At 40.6% G+C, this 21024-nt stretch overlaps 1 protein-coding gene across 1 annotated transcript in view; it reads left to right on the top strand.

Moving 5' to 3' along the window:
- The window catches only part of LOC308193277 (uncharacterized protein), a 216924-nt gene extending 198852 nt beyond the window's left edge, over positions 1-18072 (top strand). The window contains exon 5 of the mRNA XM_080587795.1: positions 14518-18072. Coding sequence (XP_080443921.1) covers positions 14518-14631 — 114 coding nt within the window. The 3' untranslated portion in view covers positions 14632-18072. The remainder of the gene's footprint in view (positions 1-14517) is intronic.
- Positions 18073-21024: the final 2952 nt, after the last annotated feature.

Raw genomic sequence — 21024 nt, 5'->3', positions numbered from 1 at the left:
CATATATTAAGTAGCTGTTTGTTGATTTCCATAATCACTGAAAAACTTAGGCAACAACTGGGTTTATTTCCTTCCCTTCTGATTGTGTTGATGGAGGGCCAGATTCCCTGGCCAACCTGTCCAAAATCGGGGACTATCTATCTCCATAAGTTAGGGGTTGGTGTGCCCTGTTACTTCAGTATGTGAACACCTCAAAATTTTTAAAACCTCTGAGAGGGGCAAGGACAATTTTCTCATTTCATAGAATCATAGAATGGCTTGGGTTGAAAGGGACCCAGATCGTCTAGTTACAACCCCCCTGCCATGGCTGCTCCAGCATGGGTCCCGCATGGGCGGCAGCTCCCCCCAGACCCCCTGCTCCTGCGTGGGCTCCTCTCCACGGGCTGCAGCTCCGGCCCGGGGCCTGCTCCTGCGGGGGCTCTCCATGGGCCGCAGCCTCCTCCAAGCCACATCCACCTGCTCCACCGGGGGCTCCTCCACGGGCTGCAGCGTGGAGATCTGCTCCGTGTGGGACCCATGGGCTGCAGGGGGACAGCCTGCTCCACCAGGGGCCTCTCCACAGGCCGCAGGGGGAATTCTGCTCCATGCTTGGAACACCTTTTTCCTCTCCTTCTGCACTGACCTTGGGGGCTGCAGGGCTGGTTCTCACTCCTTACTCTCCCAGCTACTGTGGTGCGGCAGCTTTTTTCCTTTTCTTAAATCTTCTCTCACAGAGGTGCAAACAACATCACTTACTGGCTCGGCTCTGGACAGTGGCAGGTTCCTTTGGAGCCAGCTGAAACTGGCCCTTATCTAACATGGGGCAGCTTTTTCTCACAGAGGCCGCCTTGCTACCAAAACCTTGTCACATAAATGTAATACATGCATTCACAGCTTCTCTGGGCAACCTTTTCCAATGCCTCACCACCCTCTGAGTGAAGAATTTCCTCATAACATCTAATTTAAATCTTCCCTCTTTTAGTTTAAAACCATTCACCCTTGTCCTTTCATTATCTCCCAGAGTAAAAAGTCACTCTAAATCTTTTTTATAAGCTGCCTTTAAGTATTGAAAAGCTGCAATGATCCTGCCCAAAGCCTTCTCTTCTCCAGGATGAACATCCTTAGCTCTCAGTCTTTCTTCACAGGAGAGGTGCTCCAGCCCTCTGATCATCTTTGTGGCACTCTTCTGGACCCACTCCAAAAGGTCCATACCCTTCTTGTGCTGGGAATCCCAGAGCTGAACACATTATTCCAAGTGGAGCCTCACAAGGGCAGAGCAGAGGGGAAAAATCACCTCCTTCAGCCTGCTGGCCACTCCTCTGTTGATGCAGCCCAGGATCCGGTTGGTCTTCTGGTCTGCAAGCGCACGCTGCTGGCTCATATCAAGATTTCGTCAAACAGAACCCCCAAATCCTTCTCTGCAGTGCTGCTCTGAATGAGTTCTTCACCTAGGCTGTCTGGGATTGCCCCAACCCAGATGTAGCATCTTGCACTTGGACATGTTGAACTTCATTAACTTCAAATGGCCCCACTTACCTAACTTGTCCAGGTCCCTTTGGATGGCATCCCTTCCTTCTGTTGTACTGACTGTACCACTTATTTCATAGATGTGAAACTGGGGCAAAGCAAGTCTCCATGGCTTGTCTAATGTCACACAGGAAGTCTGTAGTGGAACAGGGAAACAAAAATGTTTTTCCAGGTTCTGGTCCTTAGGACTTAAACTTCCTTTCTATTTAGGATACATGAGATATTTGAGCTGCAGGGACCAACAAGAAAGGTCATCTCTCATGAGGATGGACCCATCTCCTTGGGCAACCCCAAGATACAGAAAGATTGCTCAGCTCTCTTTGGTGGCTGATGTGAGTGGAGAGGAGAGAACAAGACTGTTTCATTTCTACTGAAAAGCAATTCAGAAGATTGTGGATACATGTGATTTTACAGAATGGAGCAGATGTAGATTGTCATAAGTATTGAGGAGTCACCTGTGTCCTGTTATGAGAAAGGCCTTATTCCACTCCTTTCTCAGATCAAGCAAGGAAAGTGCAGCAGGAGAGGATGGGCTCTCCCTGGTGTGACGACAATAGAAAATATTTATTTTGGAGTGGGAAGTTCTTGCTTTAAGTACTATCAATTTTTACATGACTATTTAGTGAAGTTTGACTGTTTCTACCAAAAGAGGAAAAGACATTTAACACAAGGGCCTACTCAGAGTCTTTTGGTATTTCATTAGGCATAAGGAACTATTTGCTGTGACTCCCTGAAACAAAATAAGAGCAAGGTGATCTTTCCTTTGGGTTGCTACAGCTTTGAGGAGGAACAAAGTTACACTGCAGAGAATATTTCTGTACCACAAGTGACTCTGTGAATCCAGGTTACCCCTGATCAGGCATATTTTTGCAATACAATTAATTATCTTATTGTACAAACATCTGAGATAGCCTTACAAGATGACTTTTTTTTTTTTTTTTAAGTTGAGAATAGACACAGACACAATGTCCTCTTTTTGCTGCTCAGCCCATTCCCACACTGTCACAAAAGCATTGTCATCAGGCTACGCCTCCAACTGTGACTCTGACCTCTGTCCTTCCTGGACAGTAAAAACCTCATTGAGTACTTGAGACCCCTGCAAACAACGAGCTAAAGCCTCTAATGCTCCAAAACTGATCACTGAAAAAAAAAAAAAAAAAAGAATCCCTGGATGAATCCCTGGACAATATGGGTCTCAAAAACAGCCATTCAGACTATTTCTTTTGTACATAAGGCAACTAAGAGGCACCTAAGTGCCATTGCTGTCACTTCAGTTTCTCCTTAGACGTCTGTCTGGCTTCAGATTTATATATGGCACAGACAGCAATTCTTGTGGTGAAATTCTGACTTTGCAAAAAATTCTGGGATTCTTAGGGAAAACTAGCAAAACATTTTGGGATAAGAAAATCTGAATTGAAACTGCAACATTTAATTTTGGGCTATTTTTGCTTTTCTTTATTTTCTCCTGACCTGCCAAGTTGCCTTCTCAAAGATTTGTTTCAGATATTTCTGAATATCTGGAGATTTGTGGTGGAAAATAGAACATGAAAAGTACTGGGTACTGCAGTAAGTAGTCCAGGTACAATTAATTCTTAAATGGAGGCAAAGTAAAACGTTGTGATTCAGTTCAATAAACTAAACTTAAATATCTAAGTGAAGTAATATTGTTATGCTGTATTTAAGTTTTGTAAATTATACAATTTTGTTTGCATTAAAGACATTAATTAAGCATTTTTTGTCATTTTGTATCTGTGATGGGTTGGTAAATATCCTGCAAAATAAAAAAATCTATTCTTATTTACCAAATGCAGACCTGCTAACAATTCTGTATACTTTTTGATTATTTAGATTCATTTTTTACATTTAAAATTGAAACAGTCTGGAAAACTCCACGTAATAGAATAAACCAGCACATATTAAAAAACATCTGAAAATATTTACCTGAAATACTGTATTTTTAAATAGATTTGATATTGGCTGGCAAAGAGTAAATGTGCTCTGTTTACTTTCTGAGTCAAGTGCTTACTTTCCCTGTAGATAAATACTGACAGATGACGTTGGTTCTCTAGAGCAAGTGAAGAGCTAAAGTGAGGGCTGAGCTCTCCTGAGAGGGGAATCACAGGATTCCTTAATGAAAGTACAGACCTAATTGGATGTTCTTGTCCCTGTGTTCACTCAGTGTATGCACTGAAGAGATACTGTCTCTTGCATGACTTCTGTTCTGCTGGTGACTACTTTTTGTTATTGCCTCCAGAAAAACTCGGACTAACTAAACTCTTAATCTATGTCTCAGAAAGAAGCCTTCACATAGATGAGACAATTCCACGTTGCCCTCTGCCTAAAATTCAAGGTAGAGCTGCACAAGAAATACTCTTCCCATCTAGTAAAACTCTTGGGACATGTTTCTCTGTTTTTCATTCTCCTTTGGGATGATCAGGGATCTCATAAAGTGTTTTGGTAGAGAACAGAAGGGAAAGAAAATGAAGCATGAGGTAAGGGATTTATGTTAAAATCCCCGCTCTGAACAAGCACACTGTGACTAAAAGAATACACTGATTTGGGAAATAATGAAAGGTAACATGTGAGTCAGTGTGAACACAGAGCTTTCCTGCTTCATTTTCTGCCAGTTCCCTAGGATCCCAAAGTTTGAGTCAAATTTTCTGTCTGCTGCTAAGACTTTATGTCAGTCGTTTTTCTTTCTGAGGGTTTACTTATACATGACAATAAGAGCTTTTGGTGAGTACCTGCCACTGGGAAAACTGCTTCTGGCTAAGAACAAGCTGATGAATCAGAAACTTTCACAGAGCTGGATTTGGGCTATGGAACTCACAAAGGATTAGGAAATCTACGGAGGTGAGCATGTTCAGTCTAAACACTTTTTTTTTTCTCTCTCTCTTTGTATTCTCATTTCTTGCAAAATTTCAGAATGTACACCATCATCATAATTTTTCTTTCTTAAAACATTTTTTTGCATCCACACAACAATCAGAAATAATATATCCAGACTACTTTCCCTGCAAGCAAGGTAGAAGATGGTGTAACAAAGACTGCAATATCTAAACAGCAAATTTTCAGGTGTAAAATCAGGAAGTCTATAAGGTAGATTAATACTTCTTTTTGCATTAACATATAACTATAATTAACTGCTGCTTCTGTAAGCGTAAGAAAAAATGGACATATCATCACAGATTTTTAAATTACAAGCCCTAAAGAAATTACTGTAGTGCTCTAGGATGACTTGCTTCAGAACTTTGGACATTGGACTTCCCTGAATTAATTATTGCTTGAACTAGAGTATAGCTTGTAGAAAAGAATCTAATCTCAATAATTTATTTAGCAATTCTTAAATAACAGGATTGGGGCTACATTATGCTAAAAAATTAAGGCCAATTTAGTAAAGATAAAATATGCTACATCTGCTATCACACAAGTGCACCAATCTCTATTCAGTTCCTTAAATGCTACTGTAGACCAAATCCAAATAAAAAAGTGTACCTGAAATATATTTCTCTTTGTTTTCAACCCCATATTTTATTTTATTTTATTTTATTTTATTTTATTTTATTTTATTTTATTTTATTTTATTTTATTTTATTTTATTTTATTTTATTTTATTTTATTTTTTAATTTAAATTTTATTTTATTTTATTTATTTATTTATTTATTTTTTAAAGAAATCAGAACAACTCCTTCTGCGCAGACATTAGCTCCTGTTCTCTGCAACAGACATGCTCAGCTCCAGGAGACTTCCAAGATAGGATCACATTATATGCAATGAATGTATGTATGTATATATGGTATGATGTCACTGATTGCAACTTACACATTCAGAACTCTTCACAAAGTGAAAAAATAAAATTAAATTAAATTAAAGGGTATGGGCATGTCCCAAACTTTTGATTGCACTCACCAAATCAAATTTCCAGTGTTAGGAAAGATTAATTAGTCTTTTCAGTGTGTGTATTTAAAGTCAGTCTGGTATGCATGTTTAAAGTAATAAGGTAGACATCAGAAAGCTAACGGTTTAATAACAGGTTGCCTAAGAATTCCAGGGCCCTTACAGTGATCTGAACATAATTGACAGCTATTATTCTTCACTTAGGAGCAATGGCCCACCCCGGGAGCAATGAACAGACAAATCATATAGTATCATGTTCCTTCTTGACTGAACAACTTTAGGGGCCCATGGCTAACTGCATGGCCTCTTGTTCAGCTGCAAAAGTGTCTTTTTATTTGTTTGAGGAAGTGCACCATTGAATACAGAGGTGAAAGAGAGGCCATTTCTCTTCTCTCTCTCTTTTTTTTTTTTTTTTCTTTTTTCTCCTTTTTCCCCTCAGCCTCAGAAAGGTCAGGAGCCTGCTTCATCTGTCATGCTTAATCAGCTGATGAAAACTCTGCTGATGCACGAGGTTGTGGCTCCTCTATTTTAAGCATAAATCTTAATAGGAGAATCATTCTGTAATGTGTTACTTCCTGAAATGTGGAGCTGCTCTTTTAGGAGTGTGCTGGAGGCTTCTGGTAGCATGGGTGTGCGGTGTGTCTGGAGTTCTCCTGGGGCACCACGCTTTTGTTGGCTGATATATGTGACAGCTTCCCAATTGCATATGATAAGGCATGTGGTCCCAGACTTCAGCAGAAAGCTGTAACAAAGGAAATAGACGTCCCAATTGGAATGTGAAGCAAGTCATCATGCCTACAGTTAACAGGATGCTGCTGACTGAAGAACAAAGGCAGGAGTACATCTCAATTGCGAAAAACCAATTACCCTCATTACCCACCAACCCACCATTTTTCTGATTAAAATTATTTGAAGAACAGGGAAAGAGGGCTGTATCTAGTGAAGGTTGCAAGAGATGTGCAAAGTTCAGCTAGAGAGGAGGATGGAATTACACATTGTTGGCACAAGCGCTCCCTTGTCCTGGCTGGTGGGTCTGGCTGAGCATGCAGAGGGACAGATATAGTCCCTCTTTTCTTAGTGACCCATCTCTTATAACTCTTTTGAAATATTTGTGGTAAATATGTCTTAATACTTATCTATCTATCTATATCCCATGTTCTAGTTATTAATTTTCAGATATGGCTTTTTTGTTTTGTTTTGTTTTGTTTTCCTTATTCACATAGATTCCAGGATGGCTCTGGAAAAAAAGAAAGGGAAATAATACCTATGGACGTGATTCAGAAATGAAGAACCCTTGATGTGGCCAGTGTCAGGTATTCTGACAGGAAAATGTTTGCTACTTTAAAAAAATTAACAGACCTAGCTGGATTTCAAGAAACGTTTGTCCCATAGGATGTTTGGCAAAGTTAAATTGTTCATCTTTGTATTCATATGCATAACAAATTTATGAAGTCCAGCACCAAGACAAGCATGCAACAAAGAGCCTTCACAACAGTCTTGCTCTGTCATGGTTGTATCTCATGAAACTGGGAGGCATTTCTCAATATATCACAATGTACCAAAAAACCACAAGTGAATGCACAAAGCCATGTTAGATGCATGTAACATTAGTTAGCTCTTCACTGCCATACACAGAATTCAAGGGTCTTGTGCTTACCAGTATATTGTACAAATATTGGCAATAATTTCATAACATTTTGAAGCTAGAAATACCACCTCAGGCATAACTTATGTAGTGCACATGGAAGCTGCATTTAAATATATAACCAACTCAGATTGGCAGAAGTATATGTAGAGGATATATTATTTTCTAACACAGCTTTTCCAAACATACAAGGCTGTGACCTCATGAAGAGTCATGATGGCAATTCTGTTTCTGATGCTAAGCCAGAAGTTCAGTTTGCAACTACATTTAAGTTACAAGTGGAAAGGATTTGGGAACTGGTATTCCAGTGACAAAATGCAACTCTGCAAGTTACAGCAATGTCTCAAGATTGAGTGCATGTGTGCTCATGTGTGTGTGATTCATGTCACTAGTTCTCCACCTGCTGGTGGCATTTTTAAGGCCTGAAAACCCCAATGCCCTTGCTATGAGTGATGTGGAGGTTGCCACTAGTTAACCCCATAAAAATGTGCAATCAGCTAATTGGAAAATTCTAATTAAGCCTCTGCTCATGGTACAGACATCCACACATGAAAGACACTCAGCTTCTCTATACGACTGGCCTGCTTGCCACTGGAGAGCAGCAATCAGGTTGGGCAAGCTTTGCTTTCCCAGTCACTGGAGCATGAGGGCCCGGACAACTGTGCTGATGGCTGGCTTGCTGAGGGCCGATTTTTCTGCTGCAGCCACCCATGGTTCCTTAGTTCCAGCTGCCTATTCAACCATGTTCCCTGTTCTTACTAATCGCCATTTCAGAAACAAAATGAACGGGGGTGAACACAACTATCATTAAGAAATACGATGACAATTAAATATAATTAATAAACACTCCTATTACAGGGCATATGCATGCTGTGTGTCTAAACTGGACTGAGTCTGAAAATTAGCACACCTCATTACCCAAATGAATTGGAATTACACAGCGCAACTTCCACTATTAATACAGCTTAAAGAAATCCTCCATTTTTTTCTCATGTATATCTGTGTCCAGAAAACGATGTGCTTTTTAGTCAAAGAATATTAGAATGAACATTGCTAATCACATCAGTCCAGATGGTTGGCTCTCTTCTTGCCAAGTGGCAGTATTGTAACCTATTTAATGTGCAATTTACATAAGCTCCATGTTAATAAAGATCCATGAGCTTGTGGACTTTTCCTCTACTCTTCTCTTTTCTCAGGTTCAGTCCACAGAGGCACAGCATAGTGCTTGCGACTGCCATTGATGCTGGTTGCTGAAGCGAGGACTACTTAGTACCTTGCCCACAACCCTCTGTCCCTGTCTTCTCACAGCAGTATGGGATCCTTTAATTGATCATTATCCCCTTTTCAAGTTAAAAGTACAGTTAGGAGTGTATATGCCAAGCCCACATAAATCTGTGGTGAAGGCTGGAGTGAAACCTAGAACTAGCTCAAAATAAAATTATCCTGTTACTGTGTGCATTCAGCCTGCATTCTCAGACCAGCTGGAATTTGTTAGAATTGTTTTGTGTTTATGGACTCTCCATCTAAACCTTACACAATTTAATTTTCTTTGGAAATTTACTAACTCTGATGCTACTGTGCATCCTGTCCTCCAGTCCAGCTAGGATTTTGTGTGTGGCCAGTCACACTATGCTGGCAATCAAAACATATTTTTCTGATGGGTGGAATGATGTGCCTATAAATTATTGTTGGTATCTCTACAACTCACATGAGAAAACATTTTGTAACTGAGAATACGTCTCCAGCAGGTTTGGCAGGTCATACACCTTTCTGTTATCCAACTGTTATGTGGAAAGAAATCATACAACCACAGATCATCTAACATTAAATCACGGGCTTGGCTGTACATCCCCCATATTTCCTGAATCTTCTATAGATACCTATGGAAAGCAGAAACTACATTTTTCTAATCACTGCAGAAAGTCTAAGAGAAGGTACTTGTGCTTTGAAGAGCTTGCAGTATGTACAAATGGGACAGACACCAGGTGAACAAAGGAAACAGGCAAATTTGTTTTGAAGGCCACATGGAAGTCATAGAAGTCTAGAATCACCTGGCTCCTTCTACAAGGCTGCGCTATCAAGACTGGCAATAAAATCTGACTCATATCTGGAAAGGGGACCAACTCTGTCTGAATCTTTTCTAATTTAGTTAGTTGTTGGCCCACCTGGGCTTGTTCTGTTAAAAGCATTAAAACCTATTTAATTATTCATTTAATGTTTTATACTTTGATGTTTAAATTAACGATTAACATTTCAAAATGTATTAAAACTACATTGGAAAAGAGTCCAATGGAGGGCCACAAAGATGATACGGGGCCTGGAGCATCTCCCCTCTGAGGAAAGACTGAGAGACCTGGGTCTGTTCAGCCTTGAGAAAAGAAGACTGAGAGGGGATCTTATCAATGTTTATAAATACCTGAAGTGTGGGAGACAAAGGGATATGGCCAACCTCTTTTCAATGGTCTGTGAGGACAGGACAATGGACAATGGCCACAAAATGGATCACAGGAAGTTCTGTACCAACATGAGAAAGAACTTCTTCATGGTGAGGGTGACGGAGCACTGGAACAGGCTGCCCAGGGAGGTTTTGGGGTCTCCTTCCCTGGAGGCATTCAAGGCCTGTCTTGATACAGAGAAACTTTTAATTGCTATTAAATTGAGCTTGACTATTAAAACGAACTTTGCTATTGAAAATATGACATCAGAAAAGACTTTATAATAGAAAGGATAGTCAGTAGCATCAGTTGACTGGGAGGGTTGTGGGATCTTTGAAACTGAAGGTTTTTAAGAACAGCTTGCACAGATGTCCAGTGGTCTCTTTAATGCTTTTCAGCGGCATTTCAACTGAAATTTTTGTTGTAACTTGTGTGTGTGTATTTATGTATGTACATATGTGCATGCACAAAACAGAGGTTAAAAAGAACAAATTCTTATAAAGCAAGAACCTTATAGATTATCTATTACTGAGACAATACTTATTATGGTAATATTCAACTGTTATATGATAGAAAACATTAAAATAAACTTACCACTTATTTGTAAAGAACCGTATAAATTTCTCCTGTGCACAGCTTGTTATACATAGCTTAAGGTGACACTTGCCTGTCTTTGTGAGCCTGGGGAAAGCCAGTGAAATCACCCCAAGGGATTTGGTGCCAGGCATGGAACTAGCATGTGTACTGCTTGTGCTTAGCACAGCAGGAGTAGACTCAGAAGGTTTTACTGAGAGCTGCAAATCTCTGCTTGGGATTCTTCTGCCTCAGTGTAGAAGCTTCCCTTGAAAGTCTCTGTCAGTCTGGTGTAGCTAGAGCAACTCTTGGTTTCTGAGGGAAAGGGGTTAACGGATAGGTTGACTCCACCATGTCCCTTTGTGTGACTTGTGAAAACAAACAACTCAGATTCTCAGTGAGGCTATTTTCATTTACCACCAGTCTCAAGACTCCAAGATGCCTGAAAATTTAGGGGAATGTTTTGGTGACAGGAAAGTGTCACTTGCATTTCTGACAGATGTCTTGTTTGGTTGCTGTTTTTGCCTCTTTCAACTGAAATGTTGAAATATCCTTTCCATGTTTATGGCAAAGATGGAGTAACTTAAAAGTGATTTCTTCCGACCCTTAGAAAACACCCTCAGAGTTTGCCATTGGCTGCTTCTAATGCCTCCTGCTGCTTTAGCCTCTGTTTTCCTGCAGAATCCTCTGTTTATAGCATTTTAAATCAAGTGTCCTTACTAAAGGTGTGAGCATCATTTTATATGAGACGAAGTCTTGAGCACAACCTACATCAACACCTGACAAAGCCTGGAGATTATACATAGCCTACATAACAGCTTTTCTGTTACACTTTTGACTAAGATCTCACTCATTTCCTAAACCTTGACAAGACAGACAATCTGCCTTCCCATCGTTAGAATCTCATGCCCACTGCCCACCATTACAGTCAGCTATCAATGAACGAGGTGACTGTAAACTAAACTACATTTTCTGGTACCTGCTAGTACCAGCTAAAACTTCTTTTTCTCTCTTTGTATATATGTATATACACAAAATCCCTGCTGAATACATGTGCTTACAAGATTTACAGTAGGGATTAGAATCTGAAAAATAAATTTTCCTTCACGTTACACATATGCAACCTATTGCCAGGTCAGGATGCATTCTGTCACTTAACACAAGGGAAGACTGGCATGAAAACCAGGATGTGTTTTCATCTATTAATCAAAATTGGTGTAAACCCATCTTTAGACCTTGTCCAGATAAGAATGAACAAACAAGTCCAAGCATGAATAACTAAAACAAGTTCTTACCTGCTCTATTTTTTTTCTCTTTCTCTCTCTCTCTTCTTACTATTTGAGACTTGGTTGAGATTTTACTGTTGAATGGTAAACAGGGGTCTCTCAAAGGCCATATTTCAGCTCTGTAATGATTATGAGTATTTGTATTGCAGCTAAAAAGTCCACAAGAAGAATCTCTAAACAGGTTTTCATTTGTAGTGGATATTATTCCAACATCTAGAAAGACTTTTCTTCTACAAAGACTTTAGAAAGGTTTAAAAACCTTAAGATCATAGAATCACAGAATCACAGAATCGTCTAGGTTGGAAGAGACCTCCAAGATCATCTAGTCCAACCTCAGCCCTAACACTAACAAGTCCTACACTAAACCATATCACTAAGGGCTACATCTAAACGTCTTTTAAAGACCTCCAGGGATGGTGACTCAACCACCTCCCTGGGCAGTCCATCCCAGTGCCTAACAACCCTTTCAGTAAAGAAATTCTTCCTAACATCCAACCTAAACCACCCCGGCGCAACTTTAGCCCATTCCCCCTCGTCCTGTCACCAGGCACATGGGAGAATAGACCAACCCCTACCTCTCTACAGCCTCCTTTAAGGTACCTATAGAGTGCGATAAGGTCGCCCCTGAGCCTCCTCTTCTCCAGGCTAAACAACCCCAGCTCCCTCAGCCGCTCCTCATAAGACTTGTTCTCCAGACCCCTCACCAGCTTCGTTGCCCTTCTCTGGACTCTCTCAAGCACCTCCATGTCCTTCTTGTAGCGAGGGGACCAAAACTGAACACAGTACTCAAGGTGCAGCCTCACCAGAGCCGAGTACAGGGGCACAATCACCTCCTTAGACCTGCTGGCCACACTGCTTCTTATGCAAGCCAGGATGCTGTTGGCCTTCTTGGCCACCTGAGCACACTGCTGGCTCATATTCAGCTGCCTATCAACCAGTACTCCCAGGTCCTTCTCCACCAGGCAGCTTTCCAACCACTCTTCTCCCAGCCTGTAGCGCTGCTTGGGGTTGTTACGCCCCAGATGCAGGACCCAGCACTTGGCCTTGTTGAACTTCATGCAGTTGACCTCAGCCCATCGGTCCAGCCTATCCAGATCCTCCTGCAGAGCCTTCCTTCCCTCGAGCAGATAAGATATTAAAACTTCACCAAAACAAAACTTCAGTTCTGGACACAGTTGCCAAACTGTAGCAAATATGTCATATGAATTACTGAATTATCATATCAGTAAGTACTGATTTCTACTTTTGGTCATTCAGATTACTTTCATTACCTAATCTTACAATTGGTTCTGCTTAAGTAAGCCCAACAACCTTGCTACAGCACTGGTAGTAACTGGTTCTTTTCTCTCTTATAGGTAACAGTACTCTCATGGGGTAATCTTACTCATAAAAATTATTTCTCTAAACAAAGAATCTCATTACAAACATGTCTCATTAGTTTATCCTGTTGAAAAATCAGGCAAATAGAAGGATAAACATATTTATCTTCCATTTCCTCTGCCTTTTCTATCAGGTTGTCCCCCAATAATTAAGAACATTGCAACACCAGGAGTTACCAACTGTCTCTCAAACTCAAGAAAAATAATTTTTTACCTTCTCCTTGATAGTTGGCCTCAGGCTCTAAATCTCCCCATATGACCCTCGAGTAATAATTAGAGCAATTAGTTCCTGCCCCTCGGGGATAATCGCTAGTATAAATCAAGCTGACTTTCCTAAAAGTTTGTTTAAAAAGTAGGAAAGAAAGAAAGAAGGAAATAAGAAAAAAAAAACCAAAAACAAAACAAAAAAAATGAGGGAAGAAAAAGGCTGTAGAGACAAACAGGCAACTGGAAAAAGGAAAAACAAGACAAGACAGTTTTCCACATTCCATTCCCGTGATGCTGCCTCACTCACAAGCACCACATATATAACATTCCTTCTTGCATGCAACAGGCCTCCCTACCCCAGGTGCCATCAAAAATTATGGGAGGGAAAAAAAGAGAAACTCATATCTTAAAAGCAATCCTGTTTTTCATCAAAACGTATTGCTTTAAGGCAGCCATCTGACTGGAGAGGGGAAAAAAGAATTAAAAGAGTCCTGTTCTCTACATTTCTATGTAATGCTCAGCCAAAAGAATAACTGAACAGTAATGAGCAGGAACTTGAATTTACCAAGTTAAAGAGAAAAACACTGCAGTAGAATAATTTGCTAGAGGGCATTAGGTGCAGGTCAGTATAGCCCTCTGTGGTCAGCAGCAACAAAAGCTGAATCAAGCAGAAATTCATTACAAATCTGGTGCCAGGGGCAGGAATGTTGCATTTAATGATTTCAAAACCTGGCTTACTTCACAATCAGCACAAGACATGACAATTTCAAATTTCTTTCTGAAGGAAAAAAAATACAAGCTGTTATATTTCTTTCAAAGCCTTCTGTTTAAACAGCATTAAAATATTTTTCAGATTTTTTTTTTTTGTAGTGTGCAACATACATAGCAAATTTTTGAAGTAAACAAATAGGAAGCCCTCATATGTGATTCATACACACAGAAATAGGATAGTCTAAACCATGTCCTCCACTTGCTTATTTATTTATTTATTTATTTATTTAAGTGAAAGTGAAACACCGGCGAATTTCAAGAAGTACTCATGTAGACACACATGGAAACATAATGTATTCTCCCAATAATATTAAAACCATCTCTTCTTCAGAATTTAATTGTCCACTGTTGCTTTACTGCAAATATATTACATAAGTGCACGCAGTCTAGCAGGAAATACAATGAAAGTAGTTAATATGAGACAATTATCTTGGGCTGTGAAAGAGCAAAAAAAATCAATAAAAGAATCTTGAAATGATTTCTTGTCACTTGTATATTGGGGAACCCTTCTAATTACGTATCTTTTTCTTCTCTCTATAAGGATACCTTTGTGTTTTCTAACTCTGCCCCTATTTTGTTACAAAATCATCTTAGGACAAGACTGCCATTTTACCACAGTACCACTGGTGAGAAATACTGTACTTTAGAAATGGAAAAAAGAACTACAATTCAGAAAATGATTCAACTTCTGCTTGACCGTTGGCCCTTGGGAAAGATAATCATGCCCTGTGTGTAAATGAATATAAGTTTGCATGGCTCGGCTGCCCTGCTGAAGGGGTTCTGGGAGAGACAGCCCCTGCTCCCCTCTCTTGTACAGGTGAGCAGCAGAAGCACAGAGGTTTGGAAGAACCAAGAGCAGGTCTCTGACTTCACTGAACCTATGCCAGTCTGTCTCATGTGGAACATCAAGGCTGAAGATGATCGTCCATGAGCAGAAACAATTGGTAGGCTGGCTGCTGAAATCTGGTAAATGGAGAAAATTTTTTGGTTTGAACATACAGTCAGATATCAGGACACATGTTGAAGACTGGGTGCTTAATAAAAATAATAATTGGGTGTGTTTTGTAGGTTAACAAAATGTTGAGACTGTGGCCTAAGACAAAAAAGTCAGTATAGGCACTGACCAATTATTTAGCTTTTTGCATCCATATGAATATGGAGCAATCACAAAAAGGCAGAAGAACTTCAGTGATATAAAATATAGGATTAACGCAGTACTAAAGAAGAAGAAGGATAAGCAACACCTAAATCCTCACACAATGCTCTCCTCACATATGGTTAATGCAGTGTGAATTCAAATGAAATACAGAAATCTAAAACAGGGAGAACAGATCATGGCTGACATTGGACACTGCAGGCATATTTATGTTTTCTTCAGTATTTCCTTAGAGATCAGGGAGCACAGCTGACATACATTCAAATGAAGTAATTTCCTTATCCTTGAAGACCATATAACATGTACTTGGTCACTTTAAGTAGGTGAAGCAATATACAACTATTGGCTTCATTAATCTTGGTTGTATAAAGGACCTCATGGACCTTTGAGAATTTACACCTTTCTCACTATTGCTATGAAATATAAATGGTAGGACCTTAAACTGGTGAGTTAGGATATCAGGTTACTAATACCCAGCAGCCAAGAGTCATGGAGGGCATCAGGTCTTACAAGAACTCTGCTCCGGAAAACGTTAATGGGAAAACTCAAACCGACTGTTGTTATTCACTACTCTGAGCTTTGGAGTAGCCTTTAAAGCTTTGCAGAAATCTACATGAATGGGTTAAATATGTCCAGAATAGAGATGCCAATGATACAGCCAAAAGCGATAACAGTAAGACAAGTGTGAGGTTAGAAACATTTCCTTTAGCTAAAAGTCTAGTCAAGTTTACACAACTCTGCTTCATGGATGAGATGTCTTCCATTTTATTGTTTCTGATTGTTTCTCTTGTGTCAGGATCTGGGGGAAAGGCATGCATGGCAGTTAAACCCTGATGAGAATGCATGCTAAATCACCACATCAAAGTTTTTTCAGTATTTTGCAAAGTCAAATCCTTCTGTGAAGGTTCAAAAGATGTTGAAAATGTAGAAATCGAGGGAGGCAATAAGGTGAGTGGTGGCACTGACAAGCTGAGTGAGTGCAGGTACGTCACATGCCTTTGTGGGTGTGAAGAAGACTATGTGTGGGAGGACATGGGAGGGATTTAACTTTTCTAAGATGATATCAAACTTAACATCCCATCTACAAAGGATTTTTTTTAGCTTCAAACCTAAAAGTGCTGCACTGCAATAAAATGCAACAACAGATATTTCATTATTTTGAAGCATAAACGTAAGGATCTTCCCCTCTTAGGAAGGATCTTTTAAGATTTATCGACAAGAGAACTCTCTACTTACTGTTATGGGGAACAATGTGTAAGTTCTCGGGAAGATACTCATTTCTCAAAGGTAAACATGTCTATTAAACACCACTGCATTGACCAGTGGCACAGCACTTCAAGAGGGATGATTTCCAGTGCAAATTTTATAGAAAAAGTAAAGGCTTTGTTACCTGTTTCCAAGTGTATTTCTTAGCTTTGAAACTAAAAAATGCTTTTGTTTAGTGCTGAAAGGTAGTTCAAAGAGCCTGACTATGTGCAAATAAACCTATGCAACTATAAGAGTCCAAAGGATGAGTCTGCCTAATGAACATTTCAGAAATGAGAATTTCTGAGAGGGAATGTGTCAGATCTATAACTACACAGTGTTAACACACGCTTGGGCTCCCACTCTCTTCATTCTCTCCTTTACATCACCTGCTTGCTGAGTTGAACACCTTGGAGGTGGTGAGACAACATGACAAGAAAGGACTTTTCCAGCTCTGGCAGAACACAGGAAAAGTGTAAATGGGTCAGCTCACACAGGGGATGTTAGGATTTTAGAATAGGACTTAACTTTTGCATTTAATTTCTAATGTTCTGCAAAACATGAGACAGGTATACTGCCAACTCCCTTCCCAAGCAGTAAGAAGGTTTAAAACACATTGGGCCATAGACAATCCACTGAAGATCTTAACCAGATGAACATGACCTTTGCTGCCTACACAAAGAATTAGATTTCTGCATTTTGCACGTAGTAGCTTATTTTTTAGCATTGACTCAGTTTGAAATGGGTTTGAAATGAGTCTCCAAATATTGACTCTTCTTACTTCAGTGGTAATTGCAGGTGCTCAGCATCTTTGAAAACATGGTTAGAAATACTGTAGGTGATTAGCTCCCCAAAAGTATTACACTGGATCAGGCACCGAGTCATTTGACCAAAACTTGTGTTTTTGAAAGCTTTAGAACATGACCCAAAACAATTACATGGAGAATATAGTATATGCTATATTAAGGCCTTCTAATCAATATTGGAGGTTAGATAAAGCTTTGAAGAAATGCCTTCAAGAGCTGCATTAGCTGTTCTGACTCTAGATTCTGGCCATCCATATAAGCATACATTTTCACTTTAAGTTTTACCGCTCATGAACCGCAACTATTTACAAACAGTAAGAAGTAGGTCACTCCCACTTCTTCAGATCCTGAAGCTGTAATGAAGTGTAAGCATAAATGCATTCCTGTTGAGCTGATCATAAGTCAATTTTTATTCTCACACCTATCTGTGGGATTGAAGCCTAACCAGGGAATGTATGCAAAGCTACGGACCGAAATGGTTGGAAAGGAATGCATTACAAGACCACTATTAATCTATCCTTTTTTATTGCCCTCTCCACTTTGTACTCTTTCTTTATACCATTGTTCCTTTTATACTTATTTCCCCTACCATATTACTGGTCTTGCTTAACAGCTTTCATTCCTGTTCAGAAACTATTTTTCATTCAGTGGCTAATCACTCTTGTTTTCAGTAATATATTCCCAAATAACTTTTTAAATGGGATTTAACCATGCCCACCCTTTCCTTGAGCATGATTTTCTTTAGGCATTTGAAAATTAAAAAGAATTTAGTTATTGTTAAGCATGAAGAGAATAGAAGAACAAAAAATTTTTCCTCTTGTAAAAATTGCACAGGTGCAACATTTTTTTGATAATAGTAAAGGAAAAGTGATTAGAACTCAGAGCTGAAAACTAAAATGTTAAGATCCCTTAGTCCCACAAGAGCAACATTTGCTTACTTTAAATTTTGTTATTAATCTGCCCAAACATATAGATCTGTAACAGAACTAGTCTCTTTGTGTTCTGGTTGTAATCAAAACAGCTAGAAATAGTTTGGATTACAAGTTTTCAAGTTTATTTTGGATACCCTGGGCAAGAAATGGTTTATCGTAAAAAACTAGCAATATTTACAGCTCCTTTAATCAGATAAATGTCAGTTTTGTCCCTGATTTTCCACAGTTCATCACCTGCCACATCCGTGTGAAAGAGCTATTTCATGATTCAGCAGTAACGAGATGATGACTTGAGCCGCAGAAGAGATCTCAGGGAATTTATGCCCTATTTGGCTGTGCTAGTAGGGGAAGTCTATGGTCACTTTTGTCTCCCTCTGGTAAACTTTAACCCATGAACTGTTTAAATGTCCCAAAGAATTAGGTCCTGATGGCTTTTGCACCTTCATCCTCAGACATAAGCACTCAGGCAGCCTCTATGAATATCAATAGTAGTAACCTATTTGCACTGAAGGGAAAATATACAATATTGTTGAGCTTAATTTCCTGTGATTTTTTAATTTTCCATCAAATTCCTTCTAGCTTAGATGGCTCATAGTTTCACTTCTCTGTTGGTCTAGTAGAAAGTCATTTTAAGCACTGCATGTCTGCCCACAGTAATGATCACGCTAAATGCCATTGTGTGGTTTGGATGTTCACAAATCAAAGCTGCTCTGTTACCTTCTTTCCTGAGCAAAGGTTATAGGTCCAATAATTAGAGTGGCCCCTTGACGAGCACATTGAGATCCAGTTTGCATGCCTCAATGGCAGTGATAAGAATAAAATTATAGCTCTTCATAGCAATCTTTTTTGATATGATGTTAACTCTGTATTGCATTAAGTTAAAGTGTGGTTATTATATCCTTGGATGCCAGCAGAATTTCACTTATGAGGAAATAAGGGAGTTTCATCCTCTTGGGATATTCTAAAACTCTGTTTAAAGAAAAAAAAGACCTAAATGTATAAAACACCTGGACAGAAGACTTATTTATTTATTTATTTATTTATTCTGTTTAATAAACAATATTATTATTACCTACAGATACTAGGCAGGTAGAACAATCTTCATGTAAATGGGGACCCAGGTCAGATCAGCATCTGAACACAGGGCGGCACCTTATGACTTCCGTGTGATTTATGTGCGTGCTTAAATGTTCAGCATATACTTATCCACCCTTCTGGAACAGCTACATTTTGCTGAATTAGGGCCAATTTTAGTGGTGCAGTGCAGTGAAAACAATTACTATAGGAATAAATAAAATGAATAGTGGTTTTAATACTATAAAAAGGCTCACACATATCTATAAGCAAGAAGAGAAAATAGTGGTGCTGACTGAACTGTGGGTAGTCAAAAGCAGTGGAGTTGAGTCATTTAAGTCCTTAAAATACTAAAGGACAGATCATTCTCATTTTGAAAAGGCTGAATTCCTGTGAAGTTCCAACGGAAATAAAATTTTAGGAATGAGAGTTATGAAAAGAGAGAGTAGAGAGTTAATGAAAGCAAATGACAGTTAAAAACTGTTGAAGACTAAAATCTTTTGGTGTACTGGGTATCTTTTGTCTGGGTGTTGGCAGTGCGGACCTGAAGGGGTGGCCTCTGAGAGGAGACGCTGGGGCTGCCCCATGCCAGTTCCAGCTGGCTCCAACGGCCCCACTTCAGGGCATAGTTGGGCACAGCAACCAAAATGGTGGTGCCTCTGACAAAATGTACTTAAGAAGCAGCATAAAATGCTGGACAATGTGGTGGTTTTACTTTGCTAGGCAGCTGAACTACACCATAACCGCTTTCTCACTCCCCCTCCTCAAAGATAAAGGGGGAGAAAATATGATGGAAAGGGCTCAAGGATTAAGATAAGGACAGGGCGATCACCCACCAGTTACCATCATGGGCAAAACAGAATCAGCGTAGGGAGATTAGTATAATTTATTGCCTATCACTAGCAGACTAGAACAGTGAGAAACCAAAAAGCAAACTAAAACCAACTTCCCCCATTTACCCTCTTCTACCTCCTCCCCTGAAGAAGTGCAGGGGAACAGCAAATGGGGGCTGTGGTCAGTCCCTGCCGCTTTGTCTCCACCACTCCTCCACGGTCACTCTCTGCCCCTGCTCCACGTGGGGTCCCTCCCACGGGATGCCGTCCTTCCCGAACTGAGCCTGCGGGGGCTGCCCACAGGCAGCAGCTCTTCAAGAACTGCTCCCACACGGCTCCGTACCACGGGGTCCATCCCCCAGGAGCAAACTGCTCCAGCACGGGTCCCCCACGGGCGGCAGCTCCCCCCAGACCCCCTGCTCCTGCGTGGGCTCCTCTCCACGGGCTGCAGCTCCGGCCCGGGGCCTGCTCCTGCGGGGGCTCTCCATGGGCCGCAGCCTCCTCCAGGCCACATCCACCTGCTCCACCGGGGGCTCCTCCACGGGCTGCAGCGTGGAGATCTGCTCCGTGTGGGACCCATGGGCTGCAGGGGGACAGCCTGCTCCACCAGGGGCCTCTCCACAGGCCACAGGGGAACTTGCGCTCCGTGCCTGGATTGCCTCCTGCCCTCCTTCTGCACTGATCTTGGGGGCTGCAGGGCTGGCTCTTTCATATTTCTCACTTCTCTCTTTCCCAGCTACAGTTGCACAGCAGTTTTTCCCTCCTTTCTTCAATCTGCTCTCCCAGAGGCCCAACCAATGTTTCTCACTGTCTCGACTTTGGCCAGCAGTGGGTCATTTTTGGAGACAACTGAGCTGTCTCTGATCTAACATGGGGCGGCTGCTGGGCTCTGCTCACAGAAGCCACCCCTGCTCTCTCCCCACTACCAAAACCTTGCCACATAAGCCAAATACAGACAGGCAGAAGAGCAGGGAACAAAAAAGAGTGAGAAACAGCGCAGGGAGAACCAAGATCAGAGGAAGAGGAGGAACATAGCAGAACAGAGCAGTCCATTGCGAAGCCACACTGGAGCAGGGAAAAGGAGTGGCAGAGAGGATGGGATAACCTCCCACAAGCCCCATCCCCATGCAGTGCTCAGGGAGGTAGAGGAGTCTGCAGTGAAGGACTGAAGTGGAGCGTGGGAATGGGAAGGTGTTGCTTTTAATGTTTGTATCTTTGTTTCCCTAATAAAAATTAGTAATTACACTTTTGTTTTTGTTGGCTACAAATTAAGTTAAC

The sequence above is a fragment of the Anser brachyrhynchus genome (genome assembly GCF_964034855.1).
Source record: "Anser brachyrhynchus genome assembly, chromosome: 3".
NCBI classification, from domain to species: domain Eukaryota; kingdom Metazoa; phylum Chordata; class Aves; order Anseriformes; family Anatidae; genus Anser; species Anser brachyrhynchus.
This window is presented reverse-complemented; position numbering and strand designations above follow the sequence as displayed.